Source organism: Gopherus flavomarginatus, chromosome 25 (assembly GCF_025201925.1).
Source record: "Gopherus flavomarginatus isolate rGopFla2 chromosome 25, rGopFla2.mat.asm, whole genome shotgun sequence".
Lineage (NCBI taxonomy): Eukaryota > Metazoa > Chordata > Testudines > Testudinidae > Gopherus > Gopherus flavomarginatus.
The window spans coordinates 10,801,294-10,821,521 of record NC_066641.1 but is presented as its reverse complement, the minus strand read 5'-3'; the positions used below and the strand labels follow the sequence as shown (position 1 = coordinate 10,821,521).

General features: G+C 43.6%; 1 protein-coding gene across 1 annotated transcript in view; it reads left to right on the top strand.

The window, feature by feature from the left end:
- Nucleotides 1-19,535, top strand: part of NPEPPS (aminopeptidase puromycin sensitive) — a 59,163-nt gene extending 39,628 nt beyond the window's left edge. The window contains exons 14-23 of the mRNA XM_050934815.1: nt 3,863-3,926; nt 5,058-5,197; nt 9,989-10,123; nt 11,571-11,790; nt 12,412-12,554; nt 13,811-13,867; nt 14,395-14,502; nt 15,020-15,175; nt 15,282-15,329; nt 18,163-19,535. Of these exons, the coding sequence (XP_050790772.1) occupies nt 3,863-3,926; nt 5,058-5,197; nt 9,989-10,123; nt 11,571-11,790; nt 12,412-12,554; nt 13,811-13,867; nt 14,395-14,502; nt 15,020-15,175; nt 15,282-15,329; nt 18,163-18,315 (1,224 nt within the window). The 3' untranslated portion in view covers nt 18,316-19,535. The remainder of the gene's footprint in view (nt 1-3,862; nt 3,927-5,057; nt 5,198-9,988; nt 10,124-11,570; nt 11,791-12,411; nt 12,555-13,810; nt 13,868-14,394; nt 14,503-15,019; nt 15,176-15,281; nt 15,330-18,162) is intronic.
- The last annotated feature ends 693 nt before the right edge of the window (nt 19,536-20,228 follow it).

The following is a 20,228-nucleotide window of genomic DNA, read 5'->3' as shown; positions in this document are numbered from 1 at the left end:
CTATCCAGGTTTATAGACAGAGATGTAGAAGCTTTACTGACGTTACTCCAATGTACTTGAAATAGTCTGTGCCCTCTGGGATTAACAGGGAGAAAATTGGTTAATGCAGGTGCTAAGATTTGAGATTGGGGAAAGAATTCCTGAAAGAGTGTAATGAACTGCCATAATAGATTTCCTGTTTCTGAAATGTTACAGCCAGAAGACTGATCTGCCCTCAATTGCTCTGAAATCTTTTGTGGTCTCTAGTGACCAATTTTCAGTTCGCTGTTTTTCTCCGGTATCGTTGGCAGCATTGTAAACATTCAGAGAGAGACTGTCTCAGACACCTGCAGGAATGAGGAGCTGAGATATGTGGTGTTTGAAATTACAGTGTTGAAACACTGCATATAAATTGGTCTCTTGACCTCTAATTCTCTCTAGTTCATCATACCTAATATACATTAAGAATGTTATAATGGGGCAGTAAAATTGGCAAATTATTCTCTGAGCAAGTGCATCATTAAAGTTAGATGCATCACACTGTTAGGAGAGGATTACCATATATTCTTTGTAATTTAACATTAGACTGGACAAAGTATCTTAAGTAGAGGGGCTTCTACCACTTTCCCTGGAAACTTCTCCAATTTAATAATCTCACTTCCAGTAAGTGTCCCCCTTTTTAATGTCATCCCCTTACTTTTAGTTCATACCATCCTATACAGTGTCTTTCCATCACTGATGTTACACATTTCAAATACTTGTTAGATGATTCTCATGTCCCTGTCATTAGTAGTTCCTTAGCCACTTAGTCACTTTTTATAAGCTTATGTTTCTATCACCACTAATTTTTCCTTTTTCTCTTAAAATCTTCTGGTGCTGAGGCACTTATGACTTACTACAATATGGTAGGTCTCACTAACACTTTATGGACCACTATCTTCTACTATACTCTGGTGTGATGAGCATAAGAATGGCCACACTGGGTCAGGTCTATCTAGCCCAGTATTCTGTCTTCTGACAGTGGCCAGTGCCAGATGCTTCAGAGGGAATGAACAAAACAGGGCAAGTTCAAGTGATCCACTCCCTTTGTCCAGTCCCATCTTCTAGCAGTTGGAGGTTTAGGGACACCCAGAGCGTGGATTGCATCCCTAACCATCTTGGCTAATAACTTCCTGGAGGACAGTTCCATCAATGGCTATCTAATTCTTTCTTGAACCCAGTTATACTTTTGGCCTTCACAGCATCCCCAGGCAATGAGTTCCACAAGTTGATTGTGCATTGTGTGAAGTACTTCCTTTTGTTTTAAACCAGCTGCTTATTAATTTCATCAGGAGACACCCCCAAGTTCTTGGGTTATGTGAGGGGGTAAATATCGCTTCCCTATTCACTTTCTCCATACCATTCATGATTTTATAGATGCCTCTACTAACGTTCACCAAAGTTGTATTTGCCTTTCTTGGTGCCATGTTGCACTGCAAACATGTAGCCAGCTTGTTTTTCATGGTCTGTGAGAACCATAGTGGACCATAACATCTTGAGGAACATTTACTATGGGTGCTTCTGTCACCTCCTCTACTTTAATTCTGATTATTGGGGCTTTAACCTATACTACTTTTCAAGCCCTATACTTTCAGTTTTAGAAGCACATTTAAATGGAAAAGGATGGACTTTACTTTGGTTTGACACTGTTTAAAATGGAGAATTACTCATTGAGGGAAAGTGCTATATGTAGTCATTCCGTCACACTTTAAATCATTGACAGTCATCCCAGGCTTCTTTCTTCCTGCTTCCTGCAAGCTTGAACCCAATTCTCCACTCTGAAGCAAAAGTGGCAAAGCATCTTTTCAAAGGAAAATAAAGGATGAATGAGTAACCTATCTCACGTCATCCCAGTGCTGAATGAGAATCCCTAAAAACTTGGCAAAGCTGGCATGCATTAGCTTGGAAAAAGTGCTGCCTGACAATATTGCCTGACTCAGGCAGGCTTTGAGGACCAGCACTGTGTAGCTAATGTGCCCAAGCTCCAGTAGAGGAGAAGTTCTCTCTCCAGTAGCTATGCTGATGGACCACTTCCTGCCGTAACTGATGAGCCTTTGATTGCGCTTCTGAGTATGTTATCGTGAGCATTTAATCTCCAAGATTTGTGCTATATAACCAATTTGTCAATCCTTCAAACCATTGGAAGCCTCATTTCCCTTCAGACTGTGGCAAAGCTGTCTCTGCCTCCACTCTTCATTAGTATTTTTATTACCTCTCTATTCTAGGAGTCCACCTGTAAAATGTCATTGCATGTAAATTATACTTTTTCTTCCAAAGCCTTTGACCCCAGCCCAGCACTGCTGTAACAGGTAATCTTCCGACGATATGAGTGCTCTTGTTCCTGTTAATTACGAGAAGCAGGAAATGACTTCCGGATACTATTCTTTTCAGATTAGTCCTTCCAGGCACCAAATACCTGTTTCACTTTTCTGACTTGGCAGTTATCACCACTGCTGTAGTTGGGATTCTCTTGCATCTGATTCTCCTAAAATGAACATTTTTCTTTGCCTATTTTTTTCCTTTTGTGTCTTGTCTTTACACTTGAATAGCATTACAGAATCATACTATACCAGGGTTTAAAATATATGGGCTTCTTTCTATCACCTGTCATTTGAATTTTTTTATCTATTGGTTTCTAGAATATATTAGATAAAAGTGTTTTTCTGCACTGAAGACGCTGAACTGCTACGGTTACAGTTTGTCAGTCTTGGAGTAAGTGAGCCTGTGAAGAATGACCCTATTGTACTCCCAGTAGGCTTCAGCGTTGATACAGATTAAGGACATGTTTGAATTTTAGCTGCTTTGATTCTAGTTCTCTGTGCCAGCAGTTATGGGACAGGCTGGGGACTTCAGATGAGGGACTCATACCTTAGTGACAAATGGAAGCCACTCTTGATAATGGAGCTGAAATCTCCATTCATCATTTGGGGGAATAATAATCAAATTTGGGGGGTTTCTAGTGGGGTTCTGCAGGGATCGGCACGAGGTTCACCACAGTTCATGTTCATCAGTGCTCTGGAAGTAAATGTAAAATGGCTGCAGATAAAATCTGCGGCTAACCCAAAGATTAGTGGAATGATAACGTATGACAGCAGAGCAGTGATATTGAGGGATACTGGATGGCTTGGTAAGATGAGCCTGTTCCAACAAAAATGCGTTTTAATATAGCCAAATGCAGACTTATACTTCTAGGAACAAGGAATACAAGCCATGCCTACGGAATGGGGGACTGCAGCCTGGAAAGCAGCGATTTAGAGGTCATAACGGACAAGCTACTCAACATGATCTCTCAGTATGATGCTGTGGCAAAAAGGGAAGTAGTGAGTTAGGAGTAGGGAAGTGATTTTAGCTCCACACGACACTGGGGAGACCTATACAGGAATTCTGCTTGCAGTATTAACCTTTGGAGCAAAGGGGGATGTAACAGATTCTCAGTCTCTTGGTGTCTTGATTTGTAGACTGGATGCCTTTTTAGATGTGCCTTTTGCCACATACAAGTTATTGTACTTAATATAAGGGTAACTGGGTAAAATTTAATGGCCTGTGCTATGCAGAGGGTCAGACTAGATGATCTAAAAGTCCCTTCTGGCCTTAAACTCTATGGATCTTTAAATGTGCTGGGACTCTGTTTTGAATCTAGTGAATGACACCCTAGTATCCATTTCCAGTTGTGTTGCTTGCTAGTTAAAAAGAAAAAAAAAAGTAAAACCTCTGCCCCAAGTGATTGAGCAGAGGAACTGGACAAATAACATTTTCCAGTTATTCTGAGTTTTCATGACAATGTTCTTCCATGGTGGAAGTTTTTGAAATTGATATTACTCTAGCATTTATTTTCCATTTTTAGCAAGAAGAGGACAAAGTTCTGAAGTTAGTCCAGAAGAAGTTCTGTGCCAGTGGACCATATAGCGGTAAGATGAAGGCTAATAGCAGGAGTCAAGCCGTGCATCATTTTGTATGCCGCGCCAGCACTTCCGTGAAACTCAACTCTTGCACTGTCTGATTGCACAGGCAGGTGCCTTTTTAGGATTTAGATAATTTTTTTAAATACTTGTGAAAACCCAAAGTTAAGAACAGCCCTAAGTTTTCTTGCATTTTTAGAGTATGTCTATGCTGCAAAGAAAAACTCAGCACCTAGTCTCAGAGCCCAGGTCGATTGACTCAGCCTGGGTATGGGGTTAAAAATAACAGTGTAGACGTTTGGGCTTGGGCTGAAGCCCAGGCTCTGAAACCTAGGACAGGGAAGGACTCAGAGCACAAATGTCTCAACTGCTGTGTTAGCCCCAAGCCTGAGCTCCACAAGCCTGAGTCAGTCAACCCAGGCTCTAAGACTCGGCTCTGTGGGTTTTTCCTCAGCAGTGTAGATGTATCCTGAGTCTGCATGTTATCATCACATGTATGGAAGAGAGACTTGCACCTGTAAAATGCTTTTATAATAGCATATTAAGATGTTTAAACCTTTGTTCAATATCCAATCTAGGGCCTTGATTGCCATCTTAAAGAGCTCGTCTTATGGGCCTCAGTAACCGAGTAAATTCTCCATGTATAAGAGCAAGCACAAGCTTTTCGTTTATAATTTAAGTACACCTCTACCCCAATATAACGTGACCTGATATAACACGAGTTCGGATATAACGCTGTAAAGCAGTGCTCTGGGGGGGGCGGGGCTGCGCATTCCGGCAAATCAAAGCAAGTTCAATATAATGTGGTTTCACCTATAACACGGTAAGATTTTTTGGCTCCCAAGGACAGCGTTATATTGGGATAGAGGTGTCGATACAAATGCTGGTTAGCTACTGCATATACAGAAATTAAAATGTTCTATTTCAGAAGTGATATATGGACTCCTGTTGTCAGATTCTAAAATGATCCTTTTCTCTCAGAATCTTTGCCATTTTTCTGACTGTCAGAATAAGCTGAATTTAAACCATTGTGTTCAATTGGCCACTGAAACCTGCTGGAACATCAGACTGAACCTCTGTGTCGAGTAGTGTCTGCTACCTCCTTTCTTCGGACTTCATTTTTTCCTTTCCCTTGTTTAGGGGAGGACTGCCCTCTATGGATGGTCCCCATTAGTATTTGTACAAGCAATGACCCCAGCTGTGCCAAAATGCAAGTGCTGATGGACAAGCCAGAGCTGACGTTGGTTTTGAAAGATGTTAAACCAGGCCAGTGGGTGAAGGTGAGTTTGTGCAGAAGGGAACATATGCATGAGACTTAAATTGAGCCTAATTGAGATGTTCCATTATGCTTCATTTGGACCATTTCCTTTCCTACTCTTTTTTGTTGCAAGCTTGCTGTGCTTCTGGTGGGTCTTACCCTGCACTGGCTCTGCTCCATAGTGCTTGCTTAGGGAAGTCCTTTCCCTTGGAGGGTTTGCTTCCAAGAGTGTTCTAGACAACATAAACTAAAACCATTTAGGAGTCCAAGCTTGGAAAAGCTGAGCGATGCTATTAAACTGAGGCAGCTTTTGAATTGAACTGCGGTGGCGTCTTGTGTATCCCCATAGCAACCACAGCTTAACTCAGCCTATCCTGGCCAAAAATAGTCCTGTTTATCTTTCACAAGTGTGTAGAGTTTTTATTGGCTATTACCAGGCCAATACAGATCTGCAAGTGAAAAATTCAGCGTTAAGGTCTTCAGTAGATAGTGGTGCGTGTATCAGAATCTAAATGTCAAAACTGAAAAACACTTATCTTATTGGATTGCTGTCATATGAACTACTTAGGTTAAGGAATAATCATTCTTAAGGTAGAGAAGTACTTTGAAAGGTGACTCCATGAAATAACATTATGAGCCAGTCTCTCACTGATTCCATATCAAATGGGCACTGTCCCATTCTCAGCCTTCAGCTACTAAACACCTTAATCAGGAAATCCAAATTCCATATGGTAACACTGGCATCGATTATCCCATCTCTCCCCCATAGGGCCTGGTTTGTGGCTCTTCCACATCAGCATTCATCTGGCCCACCAAAAATTTCTTCATTTCCAGCAAGGACACCACTGCTACCAATTCCAAGTCCTCCCTTTCGTCATAGCAATGGGTCTGTGAGTCTTCATGAAAGTTTTTGCCGTCATAGCAGCACAAATACGCTGTCTCAGCTACTCTGTGTACTCCTACCTGGACAACTGGCTTCTTGTCGCACTATCCCGACAAGAACTCATCTCTGCCATCCTCACTCTTCGCACTCTCCTGACATCTCTAGGTACTTGCATCAGTGAGGACAAGTCAGTGCTCCTATCTACACAGATGATTCAGTTTGTTGGGGCATGGCTCAGCGCCATTGTAGCATGAGCCTTTCTTCCGATGGAGAGCGAGCCATAATTGCAGACCTCCATCTCAAACCGTGGACCATGATCTGCTGTTCTCTCTTTCTCTGTCTCTTTGGTCATACCTCCATCATACCACACACACATCTGCACATGTGTGTCCTTCACCTGTGGCTTCTTTCCATATACATACCCAACAAGGACCATTTCGGGCCAGAATGGTTATGCAAACAGTTCTGGCCTCCCTCATGTAGTGGACCAATCCTTCCAAGGTCATGGTCAGGACCCCCTTCGTCCTTCCCACCCTGCAGGCCACCATCACAACAGACACCTCCCTCGTGGGTTGTGGAGCTCATCTAGACCATCACACAGTCCAAAAGGGTTGGATGCCACGAGAGGTCAGAATGTACATAAATGTGCTGGAACTGAGGGCAGTCCGTTTTGCAAACCAGGTGTTTCTTCCTCTCATTGGGTCTCAGCACATTCAGTTGCTCTACAGCAACATCGCAGCAATCGTGTACATCAACAAGCTAGGTGACGCCAGATCTCCCACCTTCTGCACTGAGTCCATCCACTTTTGGAACTGGCACATCAAACACCACATGACGCTCCACGCCACATACCTCCCAGGCACCCAAAATTCCCTAGCTGACACACTCAGAAAGACTCTACCTTGATCATGAGTGGGAGTTACACGAAGTCACACTCTGATACCTCTTCCACAGATGGGGCATCCCAGGGGGGGCTCTTTGCTAACCAAAAGCTGCCTAGACGGGTGACCTCCGCTATGCCTTTTGCCCTCATTTCCCTCCTCCCACAAGTGTTATACAAGATCTGACGGGACCAAGCTACCATCATACTTGTAGACCTGTTCTGGCCACACCAGTTCTGGTTCCTGGACCTCCTCATACTCAAAACTCACTCACCACTTTGCCTCCGCTCACTCCTGGATCTCCTGACACAAGATCGGGGCAAGGTTCAGCACCCTAACCCAGGCACTTTTCACCTCGACCTGGTATTTGGATGGGGCTCAAGGATAGACGAGGCATGCTCCACCCCAGCGTGAGACATCGTTAACCAAAGCAGGAGGGCATCCCCCAGGGCCAGCTACCAAGCTACATGGCCAGAGTTCATCTCATGGGCTCGCTGCCATCAACACCCACCGAGTGTGATATTTATACCCATCGTCCTCGACTATCTTCTCGATCTCAAAATGTTGGGCCTTTTCAATTGCAAAACCTCTGAGTCCATTTGGTGGCGCTCGGTGCCCCTCACTCTTCTCTCCCCCATGGATGACGCATCTGTGTTTACATCTTACCACCATCTGTTTTATGAAGGGTTTACTCAATACCTTCCTGCCAGTACTCAAGCTCACACCGTTGTGGGACCTTAACCTCGTTCTCTCCACCCTCGCAAAGCTACCTTTCGAGCTGCTGGCAACATGCTCCCCTCTCTCACCTCTCCATGAAGGTGATATTTTTGTTAGCCATCACCTCAGCTAGATGGGTCAGTGAGCTGGCAGCCATGATGGCAGATTGCCCTGATAGATTGCCCCATGATGGAGTTGCGGCACATTCTACGCAAGCAAAAGCAACCACGTTGGTCTGGCTCACAGATGTCTCATGGCAAGACATTGGTCATGCAGCAACTAGCGCTCCATACACAGGTTCACATCTCACTATGCCATTGCCAAAGCGGCGGCTGCGGGTGCTGCTGTACTGAACACTGCTTGTCCTTGCACCTGCCTTCGCACTGCTCACCTTGTATGGAATATGCATAGGGACTGTCATTCAAAGAGGAGAGGCTGTTGCTTACCTCTAATTGGAGGTCTTTGAGATGTGTGGTCCCTATTTGTATTCCAATACCTGTCCTCAATCCCCTCTGCTGCTGACTGGAGTACTCAATGGTAAGAGGGATACTGGAGAGGCGTCGATCCACACAACCTGTTATACCCTCGGCTGCAAGCGCGAGGGGATGCACGTGTTGGTCAACGGACACTGCTAAGAAAACCTTCCGGACTCAGGTGCATGGCGCACATGTGCGCCCACATATGGAATACACATAGGGACCACACATCTCGAAGAACCTCCAGTTACAGGTAAGTAACATCCTCTTTTCCTGCTGGCAGTTCTGCATGTTCACCTTGGAATCAGAGAATGAAGCTGAGTTCCTTCCTTCTCACCAGTAATAAGGGTGCATAACTTAAAAGACAGTGGACTTGCATGTTTGTCAGTGAGGGCAGGACTTGACCTGTGATATCTGTGATCGTCAGTGATGCCTGAGAAGGAAAGAACCCAACCCAAGGTGAACTTGTAAGGCTAGCAGGTAACAAAAAACATAGTTGTGTTTGTAAACTGAGATAATTTGATATGGACTCAGTGAGACACGTCTGGGACCCTACAATGTCATTTCAGAATCACTTTTCAAAATAGAACTGCATGATGGTGCTTGATCTCTGGTCCTGTGGTGTTCAAGGACTGTTATATTCGTGGTGTGTTGGGACTTGACAAATTTGACTTCTGCTTGTTTCAGTTGTGTTACTATCTTCTTGAGAAGAGATTTTGCATTCCTCTTTCTGGCTAGAGTGGAAACACTGCATCCTTGGACTTCAACACAGGGAATTCTAAGAGATGTAAAGTAAGAAGTGTAGGGCCCTGGGTGGGATCCACCAAGATTAACCTTCAGATGTGCCTGTTAAGAATGGGAGAAGCAGAGTTGAGATCATATTGTCCGAAATATCACTTCCTTGCCTTTCTGAGAAAGAATCATCGTCCTTTGTTTTGCTTCGCTAAATCAGCCCACTGTCTGGTGCAGTTACACCTGCAGAGGTATGAACTTCCCTTTGTCCTGTTTGGGTGATAAATTCAAAGCCTGGCTGAGCTCATTTACCAGCCCAGACGTGTGAACATCCAGCTCGAGTCACTGAAATGTAATATTATTTCAGCTGACATGCAGTTTATCACATTTACTTACCACACAGCATGTTTACACAGGACAGAGGAGTTTAGTTGTCTTTCTGCAGAAAGTAGAAAGAGATCTGCAAACTTGATTTGGATGGTTTCTAAATATTGCACTAGCATTGCCAATATCAGAATTGAATTGAGCTGGTTGTGGAGTGACGTTTGATACTGCATTTTTGTTCTTCCTCTGTACTTAGATGTGTTTCTGCACTGCAGTCCCCTTCACTGATTCCTCCAAGACCCAGAATGCTGCAGTCTGCCTTCAGACATATACAGATGCATGTCCATGTCAGCCCATCCTCAAACAGCTCCACTGGCACTCTGTTCGCTTTAGGCTTCCATTCAGAATTGCCCTCCTTGTTATGGAGTTGATCCAGTCTACCTCCTGGAGCTAGTTTCTTTCTGCTCTCTTCCCCACTAATTTTAAATACTAGCCTCTGTCTCCCCCACAAACTCACCACTGATGGTGCAGGAGCTCTCACCTCTGCAACTCCTGCCATTCTGGATAGCTCTGCTTCAGCATACCTTATTTCAGATCTGTTCTCCCTTGTTCATACCTCTTAATTTCGTTTTCCCTCTGTGCTGTGCAAAATAGTTATGATTTTAATTGACTGCGTGGCTGATTCTGCTGCATGTACTGACAAGGACCATTTGAAAACTGTTTCCATATGCTACAGAAGGACAACAGTGTGCTTATTTATTCAGTGCTGGTAATGTTGGTTTTGTTTTGGTGTATTTCAGTTAAACCTCGGAACAGTAGGGTTTTACCGTACTCAGTACAGCCCTGACATGCTGGAGAGTTTAATACCAGCGATCCAAGACCTCTCCCTACCCCCTGTGGACAGGCTTGGGCTGCAGAATGACCTCTTCTCTCTGGTGAGCAACATGCTTCCTGCCCGTGTTGTCCGCTTTACAGCCGATTATTAACGAGAACTACCGTTACTGTAGCTATCAGTGTCTGAAGAGCCAGGCTCTGTTCCTGGAGTCAAAGCACCTTTGGGATTACTGCATACAGAGGATTATTAATGAGCTTTGCACGTTAGAACTTGTACTATAAATTTAAATCCTGTAGCACGAACCTGAGCCTGCAACTCTGTTTTGCTGTTTCCCGCAGGGGTGTTTCAACCTTAGTGTTTTTTATAAACAAATAGTATATGAAAACTTCCCTTTCTTCTCTCACTCGAGTCAGGATTAGTTCCTGATCCCTAAAAGAGTTTTGAGCAAAGTGCTTGTTCTTCAACTCTCTTCCCTCTGGGGACAGAATCCATTTTTATGTCCCACATACTATACACTTTTTTTTTAAACTGCATAGGGTTTGAGCATTAGATATGAAACAGTCGACCTCCCCCTTCTCTTTCCCTGAAATTGGCTGGATAAGGGCCTGTTTTGCTGAAAGAAATGACTGGTGGTTTTGAATACAGTGTCAAAGCACAGATTTGCATTAAAGCAAGGTATACCAGTTTTGAATATCACCTTTCAAAGATACAAATGTCCCAGGAGGTGGGCTATTGGAGCAGTTATCTCCTGTAACTGAAGTCATACTTTCTTATATTGCCAGTCAGTAATCAGCTGCGGGATTTAAACACAATTTTGAGACTACATTGACTTCCTGCAACTTTGGAGATAGAAATAGTCTTAAGCTTGTAAAGTATGCCACGGTTTAGCCGCTACAGTTTTAAGGATAAGCTGTCAATAGTTTTGGTCTGTAGCTTAGGAATTGTAAACTGCTCGGAACAAAAATATTTTCATGACACTTTTTAAAAAACAGTTATTTAATTCTTTTCTCATAGTGCTGGAAACAACAATTTTGTGCTAGCGCACAAGAACTGGGAAATGAAACTGACTTCCCTAGTTTCCCTGTCCCAACTGAATGAAGGGCAAAAAGTAAACAGCAAAAATGGTAACAAGTAAAATTTAGATGTTTAATCCAAAATGAGGTTTCAGTGGACACACAGTCTGACAGGGAGAAAGGAAGATCTCAGGGGGGTTCTGTTTTCAGCCCTAACACAAACATACTGTGACTTTGAGAAAGTTGCTTAAGCTCTGTCCCTCGGTTTTCCCATTATTATCCTTAGCCTCCTTTTTCTAAAGTGCTTTGTCTGCAGTTGAGATGCACTCTGGGTGCTGTGTATTATTAATAAGGCAGGTGAGAAACTCTCAATAGACCCATCTTGACACCATCTTTCTCCACACACAAGTGCAGCTCACATTCAGACCCTGTAGACTGGGAACAGGAAAGAATTTTAAATAACTGTGTGGTGAACTATTGACTGTTTCCATTCTGTTTGGAGATGAGATTAATCTGTCTCTTTTCCTCTCCCAGGCCCGAGCTGGAATCATTAGCACTGTAGATGTTCTAAAAGTCATGGAGGCTTTTGTGAATGAGCCCAATTATACTGTGTGGAGCGACCTGAGCTGTAACCTGGGGATTCTCTCAACTCTCTTGTCCCACACAGACTTCTATGAGGAAATCCAGGTGTTTGTGAAAGATGTCTTTTCACCCATAGGAGAGAGGCTGGGATGGGACCCCAAACCTGGAGAGGGTAGGAGATGTTTTTATGCTATGGAATTTAATGGTGGTTTTGAAATACTGCTATATGGTGAATAGGTTAAAAAATGTGGGTTTGCAAAGCATTTTGAGGCATAGAGCATTGCTGCTGGTGAGTTTAGAAAAATGTTCCTCATGTTTTCCTGCTGCAGTTAAAACCACCTGACATGGTCAAATCCATCTCACCATGTTTCTCTGCACCTTGAAAGGTCTCTTACCCTAGCTATGAGTCTGATAGTGCAAAGATTGCAAGGCCAATGAAAAGCTTTATTCCTGCACTACTTGTCCTGGACTAATCTGAGCCATGTTGTAGCAAAGCACTGACAGGTATAATGCCCATTTGAGCCTAACTTCAGTTAGGCCAGTTTACAGATCTAACTATTTGTGTCTAGCCTGCAAAATTCCCTTCTCATGAACCTCCACTCAAAAATCAGTGCACTCTCCAGCAGAACCAGGAAAGTGGAAAAAAACTAGCTTTTTTACACCGCTTACAAGGATGTGGGAGAGAAGACGACTGTGCATTTATAGCCTGCCCTAATGGCTGTAGGTCATGAATGGAGCTGCTTAAATATTGTCCCAAATTAATTTTTCTCTCTTCCTTACCCTTGTTTATCAGGTCATCTGGATGCACTTCTGAGGGGCCTGGTTTTGGGAAAACTAGGAAAAGCTGGGCATAAGGCAACATTAGAAGAAGCACGACGTCGGTTTAAGGACCATGTAGAAGGAAAACACATCCTGTCAGCTGACCTGAGAAGTCCTGTAGGTTACTGTGAACTCTACTTCCGAATGGAGTCAACCCCATTTTCACTCTGCCTCTTGTTCTGTACCAAACTCTTGTATTTACAGTGGCCAGAATTAGTCTGAGTCCCGTACTGCAGCACTGCCTCACTATGTTTTTGTCCCTAAATTAGGATTGTACAGAGCAGATCTCACCTTTTGTTTTTGGAATTTTGCTTCTCGCAAGTTTGCAATGCTCCTCGTTGCTTTGGCATTTATTAGTGAAGTGATCCCCTTCCCCTTTGGCAAGCTAGCAGAAATCAGTATCACAGAATTAAGGTTGCTGTGCCCTATATTGAATTGTGGCTGGCTCCTAGTCAGTAATTCACAGTTTAATCCTTAAATTGCTGGCTTTCTCCAGGCAGCTGACTGAATGCTTATAGGTGTTTAGTCTCATGAGGACTAAAATGCTTTATTTAACTGAAATAATTGGGCTTAACATAGGAGCGTTTGGATAAAATTCAATGGCCTGTGATATACAGGAGGTGAGACCAGATGATCTAATGGTCCCATCTGGCCTTAAACTCTGTTAATCTTTGTATATATATCTGTCACCAGTGAGTTAATGTAGTTTAGGAAAACATTTACTCTTTCACTAGTATGCTATTTAGCTTGTCTAAGGGAAGTGCCACAAAACCCCTAATTATCTCTCTCACCAGATCAGGGGTTGAAAATCACATTGGTCTGAGGTCTGGGACTGACTAGATCAAAGGATTGGTAACAGTTTTAAGATCAGATATCTTGTGAATTACCAGAATCAGGAATTGCTTGTGCTTTATCCCACTGGAAATCACTTCACTGTCATTGCTTTCTTGCGACTGCCTCCTGGCACCGCTGTCCTATGTTTAATTTCCAACATGATTTTAGAAGCCAAAATCTCTCTCCCTTTTATAGTTAGATTAAAGGTTGATGGCATCTTTTAAAGTATTGATTTCTAGCTTTGAGGTGTCCTGAAGTGTGACTTGAAGCAGGAGGGCAAGGGGTAAGACACACCTTTAAAGTTCACTGTCTTGTACGGATATTTTCAGGACCAGTAAACTTCTCCAAGATCTTGTCCCAGACCACTGATGAGAGAAATGTATTATTGCAGGTAGCTTCTATTGTAAGAGAACTCCTACAGGTACTCTTGTGTATAATATCTTACCTATAGCCTCTTCATCCATGTTGCCATCTTTTCCTCTGTCTTTCCATTTCTAAAAGCCTGCTTTTCAAAGAATCTTCCTTGTGTTCTCTCTTAGGTATATGTAACCGTTTTGAAGCATGGAGATGGTGCTACTTTAGACACTATGCTAAAGGTGAGTGCGCTCTTCTTGTCTTCCTGTCACCTCAAGATCTGCCCGTTTATACAGCCAGGAACTACATATTCTTCCTCACGAAGTGATCTCTGAGGCAGTTGGTCTGAAGCTAGTGTCGCTCCCATCTTCTGCAGGTGATGTGGAAACTAGTTTGCCACAGCATTGTTTGGTTACAAATAGTGTTAAGGTGCCATCTAGTGGGCTGCTACGCCTGTTTCCTTAAAACAATGTACCATTGCTCAAAGGCGTTTGGTGCCTGCTTGACCCTATGTAAACTAAGTGCTGAGTAGTCCAGTGCAGATTACCAGTTGGCTATGTACCCCATTGCTGGGCAGATAACGTGGAGAGCTGTGGGAGTATTTGTAGCCATGTAGTATCACATGTCCACTTCAGAATCTCCTCTACTTGAATGCCAGCCATGCAGCTCCAGTATATTGCGAATGATTTACCATACAGGGTAAGAATCCACATAACGATTGCTCCTAATCTGTGCTGTGTTTAACATTACTTACTCTTGTTCCCCAAAGCTACACAAACAAGCAGATATGCAGGAGGAGAAGAACCGAATTGAGCGAGTCCTCGGAGCCATCTCTCAACCTGAACTGATCCAAAAAGTTCTGACCTTTGCACTTTCCGTAAGTTATCAGAGGGGTTGGTGCTTGTCTACCTCATGGGAAGAGGGCTATTATAGAGCACTTTGAGGTGGTAGGATGGAAGGCTCCAGGGTAGGGTGAAGTATCAGAACTGCTTTTGAAAAGGACCCACCAACCTTTGGCCTTGTTGCCAAATCTTCTAGAGTCGTACTGTATCCTATGGTTAATGTGGCATAGACTTCTCAAGGCCCCAGTGTCAGGCCCAAAAGGGGTATAGAAGGAAAGTGTGAAGGGGTGTCACCTGTCTTTGTATTTTAATGTTCAGCCCTAGACTGAGGCTCTCTGCCCTCTGTCCACAGGGTTAGTCATTCTCCTGTTTAACTAGTGTCAGCTCTTCCTCATAGATTGCCTTCTTGTTCTCTACCTTAAAAAGCCAAAAGGTGTACAGCCTGGGAGAACAGAAGCTGATAGATGCTGCCTCTGAAAAGTGCCTTGGGAAATAAAGCAAATGGTCTGTTTCCGAGGACACTGGCTTGAATGTTTGCTTCCTCCTTTACAGGAAGAGGTACGTCCCCAGGATACCGTGTCTGTTATCGGTGGAGTGGCTGGAAGCAGCAAGCAGGGGAGAAGAGCTGCCTGGAAATTTGTAAAGGACAATTGGGAGGAACTTTATAATCGCTATCAGGGTGGATTCTTAATATCCAGACTAATAAAGGTGTGTGTAGTTGCCTGGAAACTTTGGGCATGTCGTTAATAACATCTAGACGGTTCTAATTAAAATGGTTCTTGGCTTAAAAATAAATATTCTTATCTCTTTTCAGCTATCAGTGGATGGATTTGCAATTGATAAAATGGCTGCAGAGGTTAAGGTAAGACATAACGAAAGAGTGACCAGCTTTCTTTGACAGGCACAGGAGTGGGGGAGCTTTTTCCCTTCACTCTGGCTGTGATTTTGGCCAGGGCACTTAACCTCTGTCTCTCAGGCCTTGTCAACATGAGAAAGTTTCACTGGTTTAAGTAAATTGGTTTTTAACGTGATTTAGTTGAACCATTGCAACCCCCGTGTAGACACTTACTTTGGCTTCATTTAATCTGATGCCTATTCAGGTCAAAATAAACTGCCATAAAACCTGGTTTGAACTAGAATAAATGTCCATGTAGCTTTTTGCACTGGTTTAACTAAATTGGTTTAAAATCATCCCATTAGGTAAACTGGTGCAACTTTTGTTATGTAGACTAGCCCTGTTTCCACCATTTGTAAATTGGAATTAAAACCTCCATATGTCAGAAATAATGGGGTGGCTAACTATCTAATGTTCATCTTTTTACAATGTAAAGTGCCACGTAACCTATAAAGCAAATTGATTTATAGAGAGGCGGTAGTACCGCTATCATTAAGGTGGAGAGTAGCTTACTGTTTAACAGCTGATTTTTCCAGCTGCTCTAAAATTCACATATTTGGATTGTCTTGAAAATTCCTGTACCTCATGGGGATCCAGGATTAGTGGTCTAAATCTGAGGTCATTTGGCCTATGGGGTTCCCAAGATAAGGTCCCCTTAAAATAATCACGACATCAAAATGTTGTCACTTTTTTTTGTGCGTGTACCTGGAGCTCAAACTGATCTTGCTCTCTCAAAGGACTGATCTCAGTTAATGTCTAGCTCCCACTTTGTCTCCGGAAAAGCAATGTTAAAAAATTTAGCTCGAGTTGGACAGCAGTGTGGTTTGAGCCAGTCATTTGCCAGCATACTGCTACACTGGGGCAAGCCGGAGCGTTTGCAGACAGTCTGATGTCAGAGTAGGTGACAAGCTTGGGCCATTGAATCCGAGCGGCACCCATTCTCTGAGAGTTCAAGGCCTGTCTGTGGCAGCTTTCTGAAAATGTGTTGGGGACAATATTTGCTCTTTGCCTGCAGAGGCTCCTTCTGGAAAGAAATGTCAGATGTTAAAAATGTGTCACATGGCCCTTTTTAAAACCTTTGTCGTCGTAGCCAGTTGGTCCCAGGGTATAGGAGAGACGAGATCAGAGAGGTAATGTCTTTTATTGGACCAACTTCTCTCACCAACAGAAATTTGTCACAGCTCCTCCTTTATTAGAACAGCTGCAGCAAACCTCAAATGAGATTTTTTTCTCCCACAAACGCTATAGAAGAATCTAACTGTTCACAAACTACAGTAAACATTTTAAAAATTACACTCCAAATGAAAATACAGTTTGTGTAGACCTTTCTCATCCCTGTTAAAATGGAAATCCCTAGTGCAACCATAACAGGTAGGGCTATTGCCCCATCATAATCGGCAGATTTTCCATTTTTTGATGTCTTCAGATCAAGACTGACTGCCTTTCTGGAAGAGATACTTAAGCCAAACACAAACGATTGGGCTCAATATAGGGGTCCCAGGGTAAAATGTAAGGACCTGTGTGATACAGGAGGTCAGACTAGATGATCTAATGGGCTCCTTGAACCTGAAATTCTACCAATCTTTAAATAATATTGCTGTCACACAGGGCCTGGAGCAGTGTTTAGTTTTGCAAATTGGGGTCATTTGGTTAAGGGATTTCTCAGCTACAGCTCCCCCCATAAGAAGCTGCTTTTAATACTCAGATTCTTCTAAAACCCAGAAGCACAGTAAGATTGTCTTGAAAATGGATGTGCCGGAGCAGGCTGGGTTGGACTTTGGGCGATGGGGGAAAGAACACTCAGTGAGATGAATGAGCCACGTCACACCTCTGCAATCCTTCTGTGCTGCAGGGGATTGCGCAGAACCCCTGTCCCCTACACAAAACTCAGCCACTTATCCCAAGAAGTGAACAGAGTATTTTGTGGTGCCGTTTCCATCATTATCGATACTGTCACCTTGCTCACTCGTGCTAATTCTCAGTGGCTATGCTAGTCAATAGAATGAGTTAGTGAGGTTCTGCTGTAGCGGGGAAGAGCTCACTAGTACGCAAAGGAATGGAGTGATTATTCATCCTTATTTCGACAGCATCCTCCGCTCTGCCCCTGTAGTTAGTCAGTTCTGAAATGCCAAGTGACAGTCTTTAATGGAGAGTTCTCTGCCTGGAATTATTTCCATGTGGTCAACTTCCATTCTTCCAGGGAGTGGAGAGAAGGGCAGGTCTGTGTGCAGCAAAAATGTCTCAGGCCTCCGTGCTCTCAGCAGTGCCCCTTCTCCTCTGGGACAGAGGCCCATTTAAAAGCAGCATGTTAGCGAAGGTATTCGTAATCCTAAAGGACCTCAGGTGTAATTTAGTGTCTTCCAAGTAGCCTAGTGACAGTCACACCTTGGATATGTTTCTCATTTGCTGCCCTCCCATGACGAGATGGCTGCTGGCCCTGGCTTCGTTTAAGCGCAGTTGGCTGTCACTGGTAGTCAGTACGTAGCAGTGGAAGGCTCTGTCTCAGCCAGTTTGCAGAAATAACGCTGTGGATTTTCCCTGGCATTTTGCTGTTCCCCTGCCGTACCTGTGGTTACACAAGTAGCCTAGCAAACTAAGAATCCCATCCTGTGGCCTCACTCACCCAGCTACGCTCAGTGACGTCTTCGTCTCTTCTCACACGAGTAAGGGCCCCAGGGGCGAGATACGTTGTTTTCGTAGAAATACTTTCTACCCAACTGGTGAATTTGACCATTTAAAAAAGCATAGTTTTGTCTATGGGTGTTACCCCTGTATGGATGATTGTGTGTGTTTTATTCAGGCCTTCTTCGAGACTCACCCTGCTCCATCGGCAGAACGCACTGTCCAGCAGTGCTGTGAAAATATCCTGCTGAATGCAGCTTGGCTGAATCGGGACGCCGAGAGCATCCACCAATATCTTCTGCAGCGCAAGGCCCCGCCAGCCATGGTGTGAATCTGTGCATGCGGCTGCTGCAGTCCTACTGCCTCGTCAGGGGGAGAGGGAGAAGCTACCCAACAGCTGGTTCATATGCCAAGAATTTGGAGTCTTTTCTCAAAGCAATGGGGATTGGACAATGAATGTAGTTAACTGGTTCCTGCTCACACTCAAGAATTAAATTCTATTAAAAAAAATTATCAGCAATTCAGCAAAAAAAAGAAGTCTGTAAATATGATAGTAATAAAATAGAGCGTAACAAAACTGTGAAACTTCCTCAAGCCTTGTCAGTGGTTAAAATATTTAACACCCCCTTCCTACACTCTTACCGACAGATGTTCTGTTTTTTTACATCCCCTGAAAAGGAAACCAGAGGCTCTGGGTCAGTGGAATTTTGTGATGAGTCTGGGGCAGGAATGGGTTAACACCTCTGTGTAAGACAGAGGCCTAAAAGACACTGTAGTGCGCGTTGTGTGGAACAGTTCACTATGAAAGGCAGGTAGCTGGTATAACATATTCTGAATCTGTGCATAAATTCCACTTGCGTGGTTTTTGGGAGATTATTTTCCTGCAACCTCCAATCAAATCCAAGGATAGTAGGTTCCCCCCACCCCATCCCTTCTGTGTCACCTCTTGGCAAAAAGAAAAATCTTCTGTTGCTCTTTGGTTTTTCTCCTTGGTTCCACTTGCTGATGTCCTTCTTAGAGAGAGAGGAATTGTTAAAGAAACATCTTTCACAGCCACATTAAATAAGAGATCAATTCATGCAATAGTTTTTTCCTTATTAAATGCACCCTCAAAATGCATGTGAATGAAGAGCTGGAGTAGTGTGACTGGTTCCCCGCGGGCACCGTTACTTGTTTAAAAGATCTAGCTTGTCCAGCCTCCTCGCAGCCATAGCCACACCTGCTTTTATTTTTGTTCCTTTGCTGTGATGTTGATGGTCATTTGATTCAGACGCCTTAAATTAGTGATAACTGGTGTGACTTAGATGAAGTCTAAGCTGTGTGCCATCACTGACGTCACCAAACGGCATGGCCTACTAATCACACACCACCACCTAATGACCGAACGTTTGAGTTTCTTTTAACAGGAATTCATATTTGGTGTGGCTTAACTGTGTTTCAGAAGGTCATCAGACTAACTGTCCGACTGCTTCCCTGAAATTTTTTGTGCTATTGTTTTAAAATAAAAAATTAAAACTGTTGGCGTTAATAAAAATGTCAATGTGAAATCAATGTCCTGCTTTTTGTGTTCTGTTCAAGGCCCGAGGAGGTGTTGGCTGCTTCAGATTAATCGTCGCAGCTTGGAAAGCTGCTTAAATGTCCATAGACGCTGTTGGTCATTTGTCCACTGTGGCTTTAACTGTCCAAAGGAGCACTTGTCCTTCCGCCTTTTTGTCCCTCCTGCGGCCATTAGTAGGGTATTGGGGTGGCTGGATGAGCTAACCACATGGAGATCAGAAGACCTGTATATCTTCTACAGCATTTTGCATACAGCCTATATCCCAAACCCGAAAGAACTAATAGCCGAGGGACAGAATTTACAAGGTGTAGACAAGGGAGAAGAGATTCCCAATCTCAACTGAAACCATGGAAAGTTGGGGTGGTAGAGATGCAGGAAGCTGTTTAAAGTGGCAGGAGCTGCAGAGGAGCTTTTGTAGCAGCAGAGGTGAGATTATCTAGCAGTGCAGAGAAAAGGAAATAAAATAGAAACTAGTTGTATAATATCAGAGGGGTAGCCGTGTTAGTCTGTTATAGTTGTATAATGACCGCTGGCGCAAGTCATCATGGGCTTCAAAAACCGAGGAGGGAGCTTGGAGCTGAATCCTGAAATAGAAAAGGAACCAGTAAAGGCGACAGAATTGGGTTAATGTGGCCATGCTTAACATGTGTGAGAAGGGGGCAGGGAGGAGAATTTTGCATAAGCTA